The sequence below is a fragment of the Rhinolophus sinicus genome, linkage group LG02 (genome assembly GCF_036562045.2).
Source record: "Rhinolophus sinicus isolate RSC01 linkage group LG02, ASM3656204v1, whole genome shotgun sequence".
Taxonomy (NCBI): domain Eukaryota; kingdom Metazoa; phylum Chordata; class Mammalia; order Chiroptera; family Rhinolophidae; genus Rhinolophus; species Rhinolophus sinicus.
Genome location: NC_133752.1, coordinates 12,868,326 through 12,889,947, shown reverse-complemented (window position 1 = coordinate 12,889,947; position 21,622 = coordinate 12,868,326). Strand labels below are relative to the sequence as shown.

The window sequence follows — 21,622 nt, the reverse complement described above, 5'->3', positions numbered from 1 at the left end:
TAATTCAGAACATACTTATCTCACAAAAAATGAATCTCATACCCATCAGTAGTCACCCTCAGTTTGCTGCCCCCTGCCTGCCCCCACGCTGCTTCAGTCCTTGGCAACAATTCATTTACTTTCTGTCGCTATGGAGTTTTCTAATCTGGACATTTCACAAATAGAATCATATGAAATGTGGCCTTTTTTGTCTGGCTTTTTCCACTTTGCATAACATTTACAATGTTCATCCATGTTTAGCATATATCAGTACTTCATTCCTTTTCATGGCCAAATAATATTCCATTGTATGGGAATAGCACATTTGTTTATCCATTTATCAGTTCATGGATATTTACGTTGCTTCTACTTTTTGATTATTATGAATTGCGCTGCTTGTACACATTGGTGTACAAGTTTTTCTGTGGATATATGTTTTCAGTTCTTTTGGATACATATATATATGTATATATATATATATATGTATATATATGTGAAATTGCTGGATCACATGGTAAATGTATGTTTAACTCTTTGAGGAAACAGCCAAACAGTTTCCCAAAGGGGCTGCATTATTTTACATTCCCACCAGCAATGTATGAGGGGTCCAAATTCTCTCACTTGTACTGTCTTTTGTTTGTTTACTTGTTTGTTTGTTTGTTTGTTTTTATGGCCATTCTAGTGGGTGTGAAGTGTTACCTCACTATGGTTTCAATTTGTGTTTCCCTAATGCCTAATGATGTAAATTTTTTTTCATGTGCTTATCAACCATTTGTTTATCTTCTTTGGAGAAATGTGCATACAAGTAATTTGACCACTTTTTAATTGGGTAATGTACATTTTTATCTTTTTTTATTGAGTTGTAAGAATTCTTTATTCATACTGGATATAAGTCCTTTATCAGATACATGATTTGCAAATATTTTTTTCCAAGTGCTGATTTTTTAAAATGCATAATTTAAAAATTTTCCTAATTTCTTAAAACACACCCACAGCCTCTGCTGAAAAATAAATTAGACGCTAGTTTCGAATACAATTCTTGGTTGACAAGTAAGCCTTCTTAAGGTATTACCATGCTGGAGGATATGATTTGAATTGTTGCTTGTAGTATTATTGGAAACGAGCATAACTCCCTACGTGATTATAAAAATAGAGTTCAGGGTTTTTGCTGCATGGTCTACAAGACCTGGAGTTATGAAATAGCTTCATGAACTAACATGAATAATAATACCGTGTTTCCCCGAAAATAAGACCTAACCGGACAATCAGCTCTAATGCGTCTGTTGGAGCAAAAATTAATATAAGACCAGGTATTATATTATATTATATTATATTATATTATATTATATTATATTATATTAATTATATTATATCCAGTCTTATGTTATATAAGACTGGGTCTTATATTATGGTAAAATAAGACTGGATCTTATATTAATTTTTGCTCCAAAAGGCACATTAGAGCTGATTGTCTCGTGAGGTCTCATTTCCGGGGAAACACAGTAATAAAAAAGAGCATCACTACAAACAGGGTAGTTAGTTTCTGTCATCTCCTTGAAGGCATTATGTTATTTTTAATTATTCAAATGGCTTAAAATTCATTAGTAACAGGCATGAGTATAGGCACAGTGGGAGATAAACTATAAAACGCAATCCCTGTCATCAGGGGCTATAATCTAGTTGAAGACAAAAGGATTATACATGCACAGAAAGACAACCAACTATGCGAAGCGTTAGTGACAAATACCAGATGGTGCTGTACATAATGATGAGATTTCACTAGGTTTTCCCTGGATTTTTAGAACACTAACTTTAAATGTCTTACGTTTATAAATAAAGTCAGTAAAGACAAACCATACATGGGCATAGCATCTATAAATGATTCAACAAACATATTTTAGCACCAAGTACGTGCTAGGCCCTGTGTTAGGGTTATAAATATAAATTGATCATACTCTGCCTTTTCAGCTTTTCCTGCTATGGTATCTATTGTTCAGAAAAACAAAACAAAACAAAACAAAAAACAAAAACCTATCCTTTGTGCTTTAATACTTGATAAACACCGAATCTTTCTACCCATAAGTCAGTAAGGTACTAAAGCAGATAAAAAAAAGACTCAGATTGAATTCATAATTAATAGAGATTCAAAATGGTAATTCTCAAACTACTTTATTTGGTGTTGGAAAGACTAACTATGTTAAAAATCTATTATGTGCTTAGAAACGGGTTTGGGCATAAATAATGCTGAAGAAATAAATATCAAATGAATGCTGTTATTATGCGTATTACTAAGTGCTAACTGAATTTTTCTAAGGTAAATTAATTCCTGTAGTTGTATCTTGGGCCAGGAAGGTGAAGGAAGATAGCCTGTAATATATTCTTGTACAGACAGGAGTTATGCCAACGTATGTGAATTAAGATTAACACAATTATTGAGAGTAAAAGAGCAAGATAATAATTCTAATACTTTGATGCTTTCGTTTCCTCCCTCCCAGCCTGGATTTTGTTTGGAGATGAACTTACAGTTCTGCAGTGTACTGGGGAATGTGGTCTGGGATTTTGGTGAGTTTTTGATTGGAGCAATCAACTGTGGTCCCTTCACAACGGCACTTTTCAGGGCAAGCCAAATCTGCAAAGCAGTCCCCACTTAATTTTGATCGATAATCTTCTGTACCTATTGAGGATTCAAGCCAAAAAAAAAAAAAAAAATGAAAAAAAAAAAAAAAAAGAAAGAAACTGAGTCTAAAGGTTGGAATGTTTATGAATTTGTCGGAAAGAAAAAAGGAAGATAACTATAGATTATGCAGCAGGGAGACAACTTGGGGAAATTTGGTCAATGGGTGTCAGGAGAGGGTTAAAACAAGGGCTTGGAATTTGCTGGAAAAAAGAGTAACTAGATTCACAGGACAGGAAAACATTAATAGAGATGAGCTTTTCACAGCTGTACTTTCTGCTGATCCAGTTATGAGCCATTCTAGCCTATTTGACAGCTAATCACACAATGGCTGTTAATTGTTAAAAAGATTATTTTTTCTCGGAGTCAAGAATTTAAAATGTATCCAGTAATAAACATATTCCTATATATCATTTTAAATTAGGGCTTTCAAGGCTAATAGACGTACTCAGGTTTTTTCAATTTTCTATGGTCTTTTATTATTCTCTCCCTCTCACATAATCTTCAGAAATGCCTAAAAAGCCCTCTTTTTTCATTTTGATTTTATAAAGAGAGACAAGTAAATCCTGATTTAAGCCTCAGCAGCTTGTCATGCTGTAGAAAGCTGCGTGACGTTCCATGGTGCTTGACGGAACCATGTTTTACTCATACCTGGCAACCACATGGTTAGATCAAGCACAACAGAAAATCTCGCTACATAATCACTACACCATCCACTAGGCCAAGGGGAAGACGGAGAGGAAAGATGAAGGGAAGCAGGAGAAAAGCTACAGACGTTCTGGAAGTGTAATACTGTTTACATGACATGCATTCTTCCCGCAGAATGTGTATGACCATAGTAAGAGTATTACTACCAAAGTTTCCTGGAAACACAAAGAAGGGGCTACACTGAAAGGTGCCTCCACCGTTCCTCACAACAGCTTTCAGGGACAACATCCAGGAAGAAGTTGGAGCTGAGCTACAAGGACAACAGAGAAGCTCAAACGATCTGTGGTTTCTTCTTGAAAAAAAATAAAATAAAATAAAAAAGGCGCAAAAGACCGAAACTAGAAGAAGGTACATCAGGATTGAAAAGGAAGGACATGGTTTCAGATCAGACACTTTTACTTACAGCCCAAATGGTGAACTCCTGCAAAAGTAAAGATCACCAAGAAGGAAAGAAAGACGGCAATCCCAATTAAGATAAATAGGCATATAAATAAAACTAAGGTCTCTTCTTACTGTAGCAATTAACAGGGAATGGCATGGTAGGATTGGAATTGTTGTGCTTTGTAAACTTTTTCAATAAGTTTTTTGACGCATAATGGTCTTACAGGAAAAACAATGGCATAAAAGATACACAGCACAAATTCAGTTCTTGTCAATTCCTTTTAAAGATGACCTCTCTGCACGATAGCTCTTCTTCTGAGTTATCACTATAATATCTAGAATGCCATATATAGAATGGTGGTAGACAAGTAAACAGGTAAAATTAAGTGAAAAGCCAATCACTGAGATCTTCAAGGACTATTATTACCATGTTTGGATTAATCCTCAGGTTGTGGCTTACATGCTTTTGAATGACTTTTCCAATTTACAAATAATGTCATTTAGTTAAAATGGAATCAGATCTTTAAGAAGTTTGCAAAGCCGAATATAACAGTTTCACTGCATTTGGGAAATAATACCATTACATTTATTGAAAATCTGTTGTATTGGGGTGTAAGTTTTGTAAAAGGTAAATGAGAAAATACTGGGAACAAAGTGTAAATAACTGGTATACGAGGCATATTACATTTAAAATAATCTGCATTCAATACTGTGACAATGGTGCTTGTTTTATGGTGGCTCCTAGATGGACTCAAATATTACTTAAAGTCTGGGGAAAAAAGGGAGAGGCGGACTAAAGAATTCTTCTGAATCCTGATTTCTATAATTATTGTTTTAAATAATGTAGACTGAATTTTCAGAAATTGACAATTAAACCATGGTATCTGATATAAAAAGTGTTTTCCAAGACCTATTTTGGCGGCTGTCAATTAGTGGGCAAAACTGTATCAAAATTTATGAAAACAACCCAACTTTTGTTCATTTGGTAAATTCAAAATATTAATTTCTAAATTGTTAATGAAGTATATTTAAATGTAATAGACAATAATTTAGTAACAATTATATTAACTGCTGCAATTTTGGGATTTAAGTGATTTTTTTTTTTTTTTTTTTTAGAATATATTCATATTTATTTGCACAAGCATAAAGAAACTTCAAGGCCACCTAAGAAGATACTGCCAGCAGTTACCTGTGGGGTCACTGAGAGACTTTCTACTGTATTCCTTTATATACTGGGGGTACCAAAAAAATGTATACAAGTGGTCACTTTGGTCGGTGTTGCTCAAGCAGTAGTTTGCCGTAATCAGAAGTGTCTGAATGCTGATGGTAACCACTTTGAGCACCTCTTGCAATTGCAGAAGTCAGACGTGACTTGTATTCATCTTTTGTTATCAGTATGTATTGAATATTACAATTTTAATACAGTTTTCCTTTCTTAAAATGTGTATACATTTTTGGCACACTCTGTATATATGTATATATACATATATAATAATACATATATATAATACATATATAATAATACATATATAAATATATATAATTTTTGAACCATTGTGAATGTATTACAAATTCAAAATATTAATTTCTAAATTGTTAATGAAGTATATTTAAATGTAATAGACAATAATTTAGTGACAATTATATTAACTGCTGCAATTTTGGGATTTAAGTGATATTAATGTTTTATCCTATAGGTCTTCTGGTGTTTAGAATATAACTTTTTCAGGGTAAGTAATAGCTACCGGATGACTTTCTATTTAATAACTGGGTAAAAATAATGTATTTTAAAGATTGCCAGTGAAAGCCAATCAACTGTTCTTTTCAGTATATTACTTCTGCAGCCAGTGTAATATATAAAATTGTATTAAGCATTCAAGCTCAAAATAAGTAATAAAACAAAACCTGTTAAGTGCATAAAATTAATCAAACTATAATTCAATAATGGCAAGCAACACAAAGCTCCTTAAAATAGAAATCGAACCCAGAGCTCTTTAGAAGTATGGTTTTGCACACTAATGCTATAGAAATATATTTTCATTTACAGCTGTTAAAATATATCATCGTCCAGAATATACCCAGGAGATGGTAAATGTGGCCAATTAGTACTAACATATATTTTTACATAATGATTTAAAGCAAACAAGTCAAGAGGAATTTTACACAACTGGCAGGCAAGGAAAAAAACAAACAAATAAAGATACATATTTCAAAGAGCTAGTTCTAGAATCGTCAGCCTTGATAGTGTTAAGACGGCAAGATTGTAGTGGTAACACATTTCAATTACTTTTCGAAGAAATATTTCATCATCTGTCTACATAATTCAAGGCACTTATTGCTCAGGAACTTCTGATGCTCTCAGGTTGGGTGTCAGCATTGCTTTGAGGAAGTTACACTGTGACTCCAGGTGTGCAGGGAAGTAAAGTCACACACACAGAGTGCCACTGCATGTAAACCAGCAGGAAGCACCAGCTTGTCCACAAAAAGTGAAGCCACAGTAACCAAAGTCAAGCAAAAAGTAGGGGGCACTTTTTGAGTGTAAAACCTATAAAAAAAGGTAAATCCCAGGACTGAACACACAATTTTGTGTGTTTGTAACTGACTTCATGCAGAACTGGCTCTTTGACAACAGTGACGTCTGTCTTTAAAATCAGCTCCACAAGCTGTATTTTAAAAACAGGTTGAAAGATCAGATATACAAGGTAAGGAGAGAAAACGACTTCACGTAGAAAGCCATAGGTTCAAACATTTTAGCTACTGTGAAGAATTTTAGATAAGGTGCCAAAGTGAAAGAGAGGGGGCAAAAAGGCGGGAGTTTAATAATATATATGTTTAACGTCAGAAGCTGCATGCAAAGGTCAGGTAAGGTGTTCAGGAAACAGCTACAAGTGATCTACGCAGAAGTGAGTCTATCTACAGAGGACCCACTGTACTTTCAAAGGCATGCATATCAAAGTTGTAGGAGCTATATTTTATCAGGTGAGGAAAGGGTGTCTGCAGTTAGTCCTACTACCGAGCAAAACCTACCTGGAATGAAATACTGTTCTTTAGCTAAATCAAAAAAGAGAAAAAAAATAGAAGATGCACCTGAATGTCAGCAAGCAGAGATATGAGTTATATTAGATTAAGAATGGACTAAAGTCACTACAGATAATTAAGTGAAAAATGTATATTCACAGCAGTGGCTGAACTATAATAATGTACAGTGAGTAGTAAATGCATCTAGAACCATGGACAATAACCAGCTTTGTCTCGATATTCGCTTTTTAGCTTGAATTAATTGCCGAATGTGAAATAGGCCTGGAATAGTTAGGCACCAAAAGATATGGAATATATTGTATCATGAGAAAATAGAAAAGATTAAAAGAAAGCAAATAGTAAATTTCAATGAAGTAAGCTTCTATTTAATATTAATACAATGCATTTATATTTAGCTCTTTATAAATAAATGTAATGTTCCCCAACTGTTAAAAAAAAATGCCCTTGGGCGGGGGGGAATGCATCCTCACAGTCCTATTCAAAATAAAAGAATGCAAAATGAGAAAATAGCATTCCCTGTGAGAAGTCAGGGATCAGGAGATTTTTACCCCTACTTTTGAGCCTGAGCAAATCATGTAACTAAGTCTCAGTTCACTTTCTGAAGAAATGAAAACATGATTAATTACCTTAAGTTTCTCAAGCAAGAATAATATAACAAACATGAGCCCTAACAGGCTTAAAACGCATTCTGAGTTAGCTACAAGGCCCTGTTAAGTTTGAATCCTGGGAATATAGCATAAAGTATCCAGGCATCTTTTTTTCTTGGCCGGTGGCCTATTTGTTCTGCTTCACATAGTGTTAAAAATGTTACATACAGGCGGGCCATATGAATTGTGTTTATAGTTTTATTTTTTTCATTATGGACAGAAGAAAAAGAAATATAATTCTACAGTGTTTGGTGATTCAGCTGAAGGCCAGCTGTCCCTACGTCTCACATAACCACTAGGGTTGGTAACACAGGGGAAATGTCAAGCGAAATAAGAAATTACCTGAACAACGGAATTTCTTGCTTTTGATCTGTCCGATTCTTTTGTTTGCCAGACGCCGGGGGCTGGTGCAGCGGGCACCACTGGTCTCGATGGGGTTGGTGTGGAGATAATCCGCCAGCCACTTGAGATGGCAGTCACAAATAAAAGGGTTCTGAGCCAAATGCCTTTCAGAAACACACACGGAACACTTTTATACAAGACTGGCAAGTAACTGAACTCTCAAACTCAGACTGAAAACAACGGTCATCTACCTTGACCCAAATCACATATATAACATACATCGTCTGAATGGCCCGGAGAGGTGAAAAGGTCCCCTTTGCGATGGTCTGAAGCTTGTTGTCATATAAGGAGAGAAGGTTCAAGTTGTGCAGATCTTGGAAAGCATCTACCCGAAGGCAGTTTATCTTGTTGGCATTCAATAATCTGTTTGACCAAAGAGGCGTAGAATTAAAATGTAGCACCTGCTTAACCCACCTACAAGAGCCTGTCCTTGAGAAAACCTAATCAAGAAATATATTCTTTTTAACCTCAACACAAACATTTTAACTGTAATAATTTAGGTACCATGGGCTGAAGATTGGGGTTTATACCAGATAAAGCAAGGGACATGTCATCTAAGAAATGCCTCAATCCAATACTTATGCATTTAGTTCATGAACTGTGATTGCACATCTTCTCTAGAAGATGTGGCAGTAGTGCAGTAGACCCAGGCTTCATTGTCAAAACCATCATAAGAAATGCCGTAAACCATTAGTCCTTCAAGCTGCTCTTTGAAAAAGTTCAGTGTAGTCTCCAAACAGACGACAAAGTGAACCTTCTAAAACATAGATCAGGTCGCATTAACTCCAGTCTTAAAACCATGCAACAACTCCCAGTTTGCTCCGAATGAAACCTAAGTCCTGACGATAACTTGTAACACCAAATAGGCTCTTTAGCGCCCCCTGCTGAACCCTGCAACCTCCAACTTCCCTTCTCAGGGGCTGCTTCAGGTCCAGCCATACAGGCCTCCATGCCAGACTCTTTTCTGCTTGGAATGTTCGCCCAGACGTCTACCTGGTGAATTATTTTGCTTGAGTCTGCTCAAATCTTACCTTCTCAATTCAGCTTACCCTGACCACTCTCTTCAATACTGTCAGCCTCTGTGTGCCTCTCCCCAACCCCTAGCACTCTCAGTTTCTTTACTTTGACCTACCGTTTCTATTTTCTTAACTACATATATCTTTCTTACATATGATTTCCTTATTTATTATGTTCTTTCTGACTATCATTTGCTTGTTCCCTTTCCCAAGGGTCTAAGCTCCAGACAGCGGGGATATCTGTCTATTTTGTTCCTTGATGTTTCCCATGTACCTACCGTGTTTCCCCGAAAATAAGACCTAGCTGGACAATCAGCTCTAATGTGTCTTTCAGAGCAAAAATTAATGTAAGACCCAGTATTATATTTATTATATTATATTATATTATATTATATTATATTATATTATATTATACCCAGTCTCATATTATAGTAAAATAAGACTGGGTCTTATATTAAGTTTTGTTCCAAAAGATACATAAGAGCTGATGGACCAGCTATGTCTTATTTGCGGGCAAACATGGTGGCACATACAAGGTGCTCAATAAAGATTGGTTGTTGAATGAATACTTTATAAACCTTGTGGAGAGTGACATGGTAAATTACCATATTAAAGGTCCTCATCCTACATTATATATATCCATTGAGCTTGGTTTAACACAGTATCCCACAAACTCGTTTATTTCTCACATATACTATTAATATTCTACATCAATATTTTGTGGCCCTGTGGTTTACAGATTATACTTTGACAAACATCATCCTTGTAAGTATATGTGTTGTGTCTGAGCTTTTCATGCTGGACTCACCTTTGGGAATACACTTGCCCTGCTCTCCACTTTCCTCAACCTCACGGCCTATCAAGGCCTCACCGAAAGTCCACCTTTTCCAGAATATGACTTCTACCCAACTACAGTATTCCTTCCTCTAGGTTCCAAAGAAAGTTATTCAGTAGTCTCGTTACCTCTTTCACCTGTAGGCCCACTTTGCCCAAAGACAGTTTAGCCCTCTGTGGGCGGGACAGTTTTCTGATAAATGTTTTTGTCTATCACCCTTTACCTCAGTGTTTTGATACTCAGGATTTTAACAAATATTCAGTAGCTCAAAAAAAATATGGACTATGTAATTTGAGTTTGTATGCCTTATTATCTAATACTCTGAAAATGTTTTCCCTTTTGGCCACAAGAATCTCCAATGAATATAAGGACTTTCTGTTTTGCTTGTGCCTTTTTAGGTGTCCCATGTCCATGCAAAGCTATGACTTTCTCATGGTGACTTGCCTTTCTCTCCTCTTTTTCTTTTTCTAAAGTTTTGGCCTTCTCTGTGGTCGATATAACACTTTCTTAAAAGCTTAGAGGCCTGATATGGACGGATTGATCCTACTCCCCCCACTCTGGGCCACAACACAAGTCCCACTGACCTTGTTCCCTAAATTGTCAGCTCTCTGAAGGGAGGAGTTAGAGCACAGAACGTTAAGGACAAGAAAAAGGTGGGGAGCCTGGGTGCAACCGAAGAAGGTGCTGTACTTACTTTAAATAATGTCATCCAAAAATTAGGGGAAAAAACTATTAGATGCCGATTTATTTTGTTCCTTCCATTTATCTACGCTTCTTCTCCCCAGTACCTCATCTGTTCAAGCAAATCTAAGATGCTTAACCAAGTTCTCAGCTAGCAGTAAAGAGACAGTTGTGTCTCTTTAGCCCTGGCAGGCTTAAGAACAAGTCTGAATATAGAGATAAAACACTGGGCTGAGGGAATGTGTACAGAATCATTCTATTAAAGATCAGAAGCAATATTTGCTAACTCTTTTGCAAGGATTAAAAAATAATATGAAACCTAAATAAAATCATTAAGTAACAGAGATCAGTATTTATCACGACTTACTGGTTTGTGGGAGAGAGAAATGGAACAAACTGGAGAGGACTGCACATAGTAAGGGTAAATGTTTTGTTTAACAATTTGCTTCATTTGTGTGTGTGTATGCATGAAAACTAGGCTGTGATATAAAATGTGTTTCTGGGTAATGATGAAAAATTTAAAACATGGATAATAGGATGTAATGATGAACATATGAACATACATTTCTCAAGTAAGGAAAAATATCTACATTTGGGAAGTTTGTGGGATTCAGAATAATTTGATTCTAAATGAAAAATTTTAAAGTAGCCTGTGAACTAGTTGCGAGTAATTACATCATACTCATCTTTGTATCTGCAGCAGCTAGGCCATTGCGTGCCCTTAATGGGGTACTCTCTGTGTGTTTGGCCATTTGGACAGAATTTAAGGATCCAACAGTAAAGACCTTAATAAGGCAGACTTTTTTCCAATTCCCTTTTCATATAAGCATTAAAAATAACACCTGAGGTCAAGTCTTATTCTTATAACTATGTACAGTAAATACATATTTTGAGACAAGGGAGAAGCAGCTATTGTCTAAGCAGAGTGGTATTTAAAGCCATAATCCAGGGATTTACAGATCATTCTCTTACTGCAGATGAGTTTGAGTGTGACTGCTGTGTTCTGGCCTGCAGCGCACCAGCTTTGTGTTAGGGGATGTTATTCCAGAATTGTCACTCCTGCAGATTCTTTGCACAAAGGTGGGTAAATACATCTTTATGTCTCTCTCCTTTCCAACTATTGTTAAATCAAACCAGAAAAGTTTCACAAAGGGCAGAGATTGTAACAGCTTTAAATGACAGGGCAGCCAGGATGCACAGATTCGTGACCGTGTGGAGAGAAAGATTTGGGGACAACTTCAAAGAGTTGTGTCTACAAACAAATAACCATCAACAATGTTAGCGCCACTATGCCAATCTTTTCCATTTCATTAAACTATGCCATTTTGCCTCGAATTTTTCTGAAGCCTCCATGAAAATATGAGCTAGTAACAGACTAAAATATAATATTGAGTTCAACAGATCAGAAACAATGAAATACTTACAGGAGCTGTAAGGAAAACAATCCTTCAAATAAACTTTTTGGGAGTTCGGTGATTTTATTTCCATAGAGAACACTGAAAAAAAACAACACATAATTTAAATGAAAAAAATTAGCACAACAAATTCATCCAACATATATATATATCTAGCATAGAGGAGGCTAGTAAGCACTCCACAGAAATGCAGGCTTATGATCGAAAGTTTGGAAAACACAGAGAAACAAAGAAAAATGAACAAAATGAATATAATTCATAATTGTAGTGCCCTTTCATAGAAATCGTCATGGTTTTCTATACATACATGGTTCATATGTAATGAGAGAACACGGTATATAACAAAAGTGAACACTAAATGTCGAATCCATTGCTTTTTAAAGGGATGAGTTTTGGGCTTATCATATTGGTCAACATGCAAGAAATTGATGTTTTAAACATAGACTGCGTATGCTTGAGAAACATAAGATCTGTGAAGACAGTCATCATTGATATTAAAACAGAAGAATTTTTAAAACGTATTGTCCCTAAGGAATTAGGAACAGAAATGCGTCCTCATAGTACCCGCTTCTGATCACGCACTAAGTGTAAGGACCGTGACTGAATCCCCTCAGGACATCTGGCGCTGAGCACAGGTTTCGGCACACGGTGACAGTGACATTCCACACTGGACTGATGAGTGAACATTGTTTGATAAGTGAAATGAAGAAATAAATTAGCAGAGAGACAAATTAAAGAATAAATTAACAAAAAGGGTGACAGGAGGGGATTTCAACAACAAATGCCTGGAAATGGCTGATTCATCAAGTCCGCTGCTCACAAAAGTCTACAACGATGCTGATCTATTTTTAGGCCTCAACGTAGGGAATCACAATTATGTGGAGGACAGAGAGAAATTATATTTTTAGAAGGACAACTTGGCAACATACATCAAGAGTCATAATGATGTTTATATACATTACAACGTAGTAGCTGTGCTCTGAAGAGTTAAAGAAAAAAGTCAGTGACAGACAATATTTTTTTGTGAAAAATGTTAATCATGTCATAATTTATAACAATGAAAAAGTAAATTCAAACAGAATGTCTCCAAGTCCTAAAAATGAGGACTGGTTAAATATATACTTCACATTGATAAAGATCATGTTTTGAAGAATATTTAGTGAAGAATGAAAGTGTTCATGATATAACATTAAAGCTAAAAGAAGCATAATACTAAGGACTATATATTACAGTATAATTTTAATCTTTTTGGAAAAAATACACACACACACACACACACACACACACAGAAAAAAATGTGGAAAATCTTTGGATGGTAAGTGATTCACCATTCAGAGTTGATTTGAATTTGCACATACATTTTTTTCTTTGTTTTTTACGTTCTCTACAATGAGCATACAGTACTTTTGAAAATCAGCAAAAAAACCTTTTGGAAAATAAATAAATGGATGCCATAATATGTGAATAAAAGTTGAAAGGAGAATCTAAATAATTCATATGTTTGGCAGCAGTATATGATTTTTGCTTGAAAAGGAGGAAAATAACAACAGACGAGAGATGAATCAGGGTGAGGGAAGTCATTCCCTTCTAAGATGGCAGTGAGAGGAAGGAAATTCTCAAGGGAATAAGTAAAGCTGGGTGCTATATTGTGTCAAGAGACATTCCATTTGTGTAGATTCCAGCGTACAGTTATATAGCGTAACATAAAAAATTCATTTGTGTAAAATACAGATTTTTTTAAAAAAGGTAAATCAATCAGAGAAGAAACAATTTTAAAAAATCAAAGAAGAAACGAGAGAATTCTGTCTTGTCAGGGTCAAGGAGGTAAGGGAACTAGGAAAGGGTAAAGCAAGATTAAATATATACTGTAAGGTCAAGAGTAAGAAGACAGGAGGTTTTAGGACACAAATGAGATCAAGATGGCATCAATTCAGGATATTCAATTCAATACCATTCCATCAGCTCATTCAACAATAGATACCATACACTTCCTGTCTGCCAGGACTTTGTTAGGTTCTGAGTTCAGTGCCCAATTAAGCTGAACCCAACTCTTATTTTTTGATGTTTGTGATTTGCCAACATCCCAGGCACTGATATGGCTGAGATGAACAAAGAACAACCCAAAAGAACAATTTTGAACTACTGAAGGCGTTTCAAATTTTGAAACCATTGAAACTTCAAAAGGATATAGGATGCATATAAATTGTGGGAGACTCTTATAAGAATCAAGGGTAAATAATTTAGTAGGTTGCTCATTTGGGACTTTTGCTTTAAAGGTTGGCTCAAATAGCAGGAAAGAAGGACTAGCTAGGAGGTGTGTCATACATATTTGTATTTTGAAACTATTTTTTTCCAACAAATCATTTTGTTTTCAAGATCAACTTTAAAAAATTGAGATTTATTGTAAATAAGACAATTGGAGTACATAGGGGGGAAAGGAGGAGAGCACACAAGGATGCAAGAAATCTGTGTAGGCAATATTGGGTATACGGATTAAATTCATGCAAATATTATAATAAAGAAATGCTTACTAAATATGATGGGGATGATATTTCTCTACAAAAACACAGCAATACTAGGACTAGGTGCATTTTTCTTACACACAATGAGATAAAAATGATAGCAAGGTAAAGTGTCAGAAATCCACAGACCAGGACCAAGAAGTTGGATGACAGTCAGAAAACTGGTCCAACATCTATACGATGAGGGAAAGACATATAATCACATAAAGATATAAGTGCAAGAAGGCCAATGAGAATGTGTACTACACCCATAAGGGGGAAAGGAAATTTAAAAAGAAATTGAAAGATGAAAATGTATTCTACTGAAAAGAAAATAAGTACACGAGGGATTTGAATAATACCATCTGAATGCCAAGAATGACAAATTGGGTAGTTTCTCTACAGTTTCTTATATATGACTTATATCCAGCATACTATATACAGTGTGCAGTTATGCTGACAGAATGTTTTTATAGTCCTTTGAAACAACAGGAAAATCTTAGGCCACTCTTGTACCTGTTACTAGAAGGAAAACTGAGGATGCTAAGCCCAGTTTCACCCTTGTGAGGTTGGCCACTATGCTATACTGCTACAGCTTTTTATTTTGCTGGTAGAAAAAGAAGCTTTCAACCAGGAAAATAAAAAAATAAAATAAAAAAAGTGTTTATAGACAATGCTTAATATACCAGTATGCTGAATTCTTAAGAGATTATTATTAAATATTATAGAATGAGAGTAATAAAAAGCCCTGAGGATAAAATGGTTCAGTAGATGCATGTATTCTAAATGATACTTTGTTAATAATTTACAATATATTAAATTACATAATTAATTATATTAATGTATAATAATATAATGGTATATAGTAATATGTAGTAAAATGAATGTTAATACTAATAAGAATAAATAAATGATAATGCAAATATTTAATAGGAAAGAACTTAAAAAAATACAACAAATCAAGTCCAGTTTTCTCTAAGATATACTACTATAATAATCAAATAACTATTTAAAAATTGTTTTTTATTTAGTAAGATGCATGAGAGGTATTTGGCATCATACCACCTTTCCATATTTTCACTTCTTTAGCAAATGTAATATTAAATTAGACCAGCTATATATTTGAGTACAGTTCCAGACAGATATGTAAGAGAAACTTGTATAAGTAGAAACCCATTTTAGAAAAAGACGTGCTGCTTATTTGTATGGCTCTTGCAGTTATCTACACTTTCCCAAGTCACTTCACTCCTTGCTGGAAGATGTAAACTCCTGGCTCCTTATTACAAGCACCAACACTACTCTTTTTGTGGGAACTTGTCTTTCACCATATTTCGTCCCTCTGTCCTCATGGTTGTTTCCCAGACCTTACCAGTGCCAACAATCGCAACCTCTTCATGATTTCACTTTCAACCATCTACTCCCCTCCAGTCCTGCTGATATGTTTCTTGCTCTTTCTTGAAAGACTCTGCACTCTCCAGCCTCAGGGCCATAGTATGTAGCAGTTCCCTCTTGTTCTGAATGTTCTGTCTCCCTGTATCTGCAACATGCACAGCTCACTTCTACAATTTGAATCTTCTGGTCTTTGCCCAATAGTATCACGTTCTCAGGAGGCCTTTGCTGATCATCCTATTTAAAATTTCAGCTCTCCTTCCCTGGCACTCCGTATCCCTTCCCCTTTATTTTCCTTTCGAGTACTTTTTATCGTTAGATATACTGTATCTCTTGACCGGCATCTGGTTGGTCATCAACCACTATCCTTGGTCATCTCCACGAGGGAGAGATTTTTGTGTTTTGTTCACGCACGCATCCCCAGAAGCTTGAATAGGGTCCTCTACATTACAGGGTCCCAACAAATTTCTGTTGAACATGTATGATTGTGGTTAAATGAAGAAAAGGGCTATTGCAAACCTGGGTAGTTACATACTTTATGGAGGGGTAGATAACTTAATCTTTGGAAGGTCAATTCAAAATGTGAAAGCAGTGGGGAAAATGATACCAGTTATCACATTTCGACTTTCTCTAAGATAGGATAGCTGCTACACCCTTTCCTGGTCTACCTGTTTCATATCATTGTAAGATATTATGTGGCATTCCACTTCCGGAAAACAGTTTCTATTCTCTCATATACTGCAATGTTTTGAACTAGAAATTCCCCCAGTGACTTAACTCCCTGACTAAATGTAGGTCTGATGAAGCAAGAAGAGAGGTAACGAAAGTGAGCCTGAAGGGGCTAACAGAGGGTGATTTTATCAGTACTTTGCACCACCTGCATGCACTCCCCAGGGACCACCCAGGCCTGTGTTCAATCCCCGGGGGACCACCCAGGCCCGGCCCCAAAATATAATTTTTCTGTTGAAACACCCCTAGAAAAAGGAGATAAGACCCTGACCAGAATTATATGGTTTTTGGTGCCTGCACAGACTTCTGGAGTCTGCCCCTCGCCTGAACTTCTGGCTTCATTATAACACAATTATAATAAAATGAACATTTTGTCTTAACTCTCCCTCCCCATGGGTTTTCTGTACGCTTTCTGGGTAAGGGCACCCACAGAAAGAAACCAGTTATATATCCAGCACATGCAAATCCAAGGACCTCAGTCAAATGTCCTGCATTTGTATGTCACATCCTCTGCTATAAGAAAATCATCTACACTTTCCTACCCAAGAAAAAGCTAACCTGAACTTCAGAGCAGCTGTCTACGCTAGATTTGACCCCGGCAACTCCTCTGCTGGTGCTTCTTTTCTTAAATAAACCTTCTAATTTCTATTTCTTTGTATCTGGTGAATTCTTTCACAACTCGTGAGTGAATGACCATTACAAGCTCCACAAGGAAAGAATGCTTTTTCATAGTTTTCCACAAGAACTGTGCACACGAGAGCTCTGATCATGAAAATTAGGTTCCCAATTCAGCGAGAACGTTCTTTTACATGTGTTATTATTTCTTCTACTATTTGCTATTCATTTATTATGCTTATATAGGTGAGCACATAACCATTTATAATATAACCATTAATTATAACTACATGTTTATTAACAACTATAATGCATTTTACTGTGATAAATAATAATGTTCTATTTATTATTTCTTTTATTATTTGTATCCTTTATTTTAATTCTCACAACCACAAAAGTGTCAATTAACATTATTAAGGCAATAGAGCTTAAAAATAAACTGCAACACACAGATATAAATAAGAAGTCTCCATCCACATCTCTCTCTTTCAACATTTAAGGGCTATCCCTGAAGCACAGGTACTTCAAGAACCAGGAATTGGTACAGTGATTTCACTTTTGTTTTTTCCTTTTCTATGGCTGGGAGGGTATCTATACTTACTTGCATATCACTGTTCAGAATGGCATACACGGTATTTTATGAGCAGTGTGGGTAATTTAACTGAGTTTTATGTAAATTTTGTTATTTTAGAATCTGACATCTCACCCTGAGTGCAATACACGACTGCAGTCTACATTTTCTGCCCACAATTCACCCCCACCCCACCCCTGCCTCGGGTATCTTCTAGTAAAAACAAAAAACACCAAAACAAACAAACAAAAAACAACCCAAGCAGATACTGCAGGTGAAGTGATAGTTTCCCATTTCCTTTCTTCAAAGAAAACTGTAGTTTGCTGGGCAGCCCAGCATGGCAACCTGAACACCTATATGCTCGAATGAGCACTTCCATCCTGTTCTCCCCTCGGTACCTGCAGTGTAAACTGTCATCTAAACCCCAGGTGTTTATCTGCGTCTCGCACATGTGTATCCTAGAATTCTCACTAGTCGCAATGGACTTCTGAAATTCATAAGAGCTCTGCAGTAATTTACATCAGTAAGAACCCTTTTCTAAGCAGCAACTCTAAAAGGACATGCCAGCCTTCAATTTTCAAACTTTAAAATTAAAATGTGAAATAAAGCTTACTTTACTTGATGGACTTCTGAAGATTTTTCACTTTAAGGGAAGAACAGCCTTTACCCATTTATTTCAGAACCTCTTTAATTTACATAGCTATCTTCCTGAAAGTCCCTTTGACATTAAAAAGCTGTCAAACTTCCTTATCTTTGTACTTTGAGAGATTAAAGCAGGTTCTTCAGGGAAGTCTGAAGGTGATAAAGCAGGGAGGTGGGGCCTCTCACTGGTCATCTTCCACTGTTCTCTGCAAGAGTTCACCCAGCGTCATTCTAAAGGGGACTGATACTGTCCCCAGAGACCACAGCTAGCGGCTTAAGGACTAATACAACATTGACCACAGCTCTCCAAAATAAACATTTTCCCTCCATTTCAGAAACAAAAATTGTCAAAAAAGGGTCTTTTGCTCTCTAAGCAGCAAAATTATCAAGTCCTATACAACCCTAAAATTGGTTGATTCTAGTGACAGGTACCATTCTTCAATAGAAACAATAGAAGCCATTAATGATTACTAATAATTAACATTATTAATAATTCAAAATTTAAAGAAGTATTTATATTATTGTGACTATATAGCATTATTAATATTTTATGATTGAATATATTTATATTATTATGATTAATAACAATTAGCATTATTAATAGTAAAAAACTTAAAGGAGTATTTATTTTACATCCAATTTTCTTTAAGAGCCACTATTAGTTGTACATTCTGCTTTCCTTCAGTGATGTGGTCAATACTTACAGTGAATTCAGAGAGCGTAGTCCTTGGAAAGCATCTGGTGCTAGTTCAGAGATCTGATTATTGCTCAGGTCGCTAAGATTAGAAATAGGGTTTGGTTAAATTAAATAGAATGCCAGTAAGATTTACTGCAGGAGAAAGCTATTTATTGCCTTTACATGTCGATTTTGCACCTATCAATACTTGTACAAAATTTACAACATAAAACATCTGAAGTATCCAAAATTAAAAAAGAAAAAAAAACATCGCTTTAAATTGATTATTGGCCATTTGCTTATATTATTATAAAGATGCCATATCTCATTTTTGAAAATAGAACCTCTAAGATTTGACTACGTACTATACTAACCACATACATTCACAATAGTGTGAATCGATATGCTAAATTACAGAGAACTTTGAAATATGACATAGTTTAGCTATTAGTATTACATTATAGAACTAGCAATCAAATAGTCACATCACTTAACAGCTTAGCTGTCAAACACCTAAATATTCATACTTAAATGGATGTCTTTGCATGGTCATGACCTGCAAAATTGAAAACATTACATATATTCCAGAATAGTATTCACTCACATTCTTCTAAGTTTTTTATACGGTGAGAAAGCTCCAGGAGGGATGACCTTGATTGAGTTCTGTTCCAGACGTCTGCAATGAAAAAAATTCAGTTTTTAAATGAAAACGTGAGCTCTCAGGTATGTTTAATTCAAGCTCAGGATTCATGTCAAGAAGCAAAGTTGATGTTCTTCATGAGTAATATTTTCTTGTTTTCTCAAAAATAACTACAAAAACTAATTGTGCTAGACCCTAAATATGGAGCAAGACTGGGAACAAAAACAAGGTAATTATAAAAACAGAAAAAAATCCTCAATTTTTAGGCACTACAGGTCTATTAAGTCTGGACTTTGTATAAAACACCTGTAAGAAACTAATTTGGGAGTAAATTTTAATAGCGTGTTTCCCCGAAAATAAGACCTAGTCGGACAATCAAGTCTCATGCGTCTTTTGGAGCAAAAATTAATATAAGACCCTGTATTACATACTATATTATATTATATTATACCCAGTCTTATATTATAGTAAAATAAGACCGGGTCTTATGTTAATTTTTGCTCCAAAAGATGCATGAGAGCTGACTGTCTGGCTAGGTCTTATTTTCGGGGAAACATGGTAACCTCAATTTCAGTAAGAGAAATATGTAGTAACACCGAACAGATATGTTACATGTTTTACAGATAACTATAACTCTTCCACAAAGGAAATTATTGTTGAATATTAAGTTTTACAAACCTTTTATGTCCTCTACAGAAAGTGTATTATAGGTTCAAAAAAAACATAGTTGTTGTATTCAGAAAATTTCAAAGCTTCTTATGAAGCAAAATCTTAAATTCTCAATATGTAAGTACTATGGGTATTTTCAGTAAGATTGCATCCTGTTGATTCACTATGTGAATATTTCATGTGAAAACCACAGCAGCAAAGTGAAGTCAAACACACTCGAAGTGTTTTAAGGATGCACTAAAATTAGAGAGTTGAAAATAACCCTCCAACGTGTTCTACTTCATGGTTTTGCTATCAGAGAAAGGTAAGATTTTATCCATCTAGTTATGAACGATGCCAAGAAACATACTTCATTAAGTGTTTTGGTAAATATTTTAGGCCATCAAAAAATGTTCAGCCCCATTTCTAGCCCCAGAAACATTCTTCACCTCCTTTCCCTATTCTCTTCTCTGTGTCCCGGAGAGCTGACTCTGAACCACATACTTCCCCCTCTGTGCCTCAGGAGATGCCCTCACAGCAGTCTCATCTCTCTCCTTATTTCAACTCTGGCTGAGGCCACCTCCTGACTTAACACAGCATCACTTTCTTCTGAGGTCATTGAAGTCCTGGGGTGGTGGTGGTAGGAGGAACACAATTTTCTAATTTTTGTGTCACCTTCTACAACTGTTTAATTCATTCATCATATTAAATCCCTCTACTAATATACCTGGCATGAGCTCCATTTTCCTGCCTGGATTGAAAAAATAAATACACACACACACACACACACACACACACACACACACACACTATGTCATATGCATTTGTTCATTTTTATTGAATGCTGGCAACATTTTAACTTACATGTTATTGTTTAATGAACAGCAAATCAAAACAAACAAAATATCCCTAAGAGGTTAAGTCAAATTGACTAAATTTGGGTCTGTTCTGACTCCGAAGCCCTTTCCCAGTGCCATGTTTTGTATATATGTGTACATAAAGATAAAAAGATATAGTTTAGTGATTAAAAGTATGAGATGATAAAGACTTGGATTGAATTCTGCATCTGCTGCTGTTAGCTCTCTGGACTTTTCAAAGTTACTTTGCTTCACTGTGTCTGTCTCTCTGTTTGAAAAATGAGGAAAATAAAGCCTACTATAAATGCTTTGGTAAAAGTTATGAGATGTAGAAAAATATATATGATAAGTGTTTTCTTGCACAAAAAATGGTAAAAGAATAAAAACTTGGGAATATACATGTGCATGTGTGTAATCTCATATAATATATAACATTATCTAATAAAATGTCTACAGCATATATTAATCACATACACATATACACACACAGAATATATAAGTGAATAAATCTGACACATGATTTCATCTCTAGTGCAAAATAAATAGTTCCAAGATACGTTCTAAAAGGAATTAGCAG

General features: G+C 35.4%; 1 protein-coding gene across 6 annotated transcripts in view; it reads right to left on the bottom strand.

Annotated features, from left to right (window-relative positions):
- SLIT2 (slit guidance ligand 2) overlaps window positions 1–21,622 on the bottom strand; it is a 331,277-nt gene that overhangs the window by 80,528 nt on the left and 229,127 nt on the right. For 4 of the 6 annotated variants that reach the window (XM_074321764.1, XM_019743900.2, XM_074321781.1 and 1 more), the window contains 7 exons: window positions 19,505–19,576; window positions 18,929–19,000; window positions 11,787–11,858; window positions 8,050–8,193; window positions 7,771–7,934; window positions 6,770–6,793; window positions 2,503–2,653 (listed from right to left, as the gene is read on the bottom strand). In XM_074321764.1, coding sequence (XP_074177865.1) covers window positions 2,503–2,653; window positions 6,770–6,793; window positions 7,771–7,934; window positions 8,050–8,193; window positions 11,787–11,858; window positions 18,929–19,000; window positions 19,505–19,576 — 699 coding nt within the window. The remainder of the gene's footprint in view (window positions 1–2,502; window positions 2,654–6,769; window positions 6,794–7,770; window positions 7,935–8,049; window positions 8,194–11,786; window positions 11,859–18,928; window positions 19,001–19,504; window positions 19,577–21,622) is intronic. The other 2 variants (XM_074321767.1, XM_019743903.2) reach the window with 1 other exon arrangement.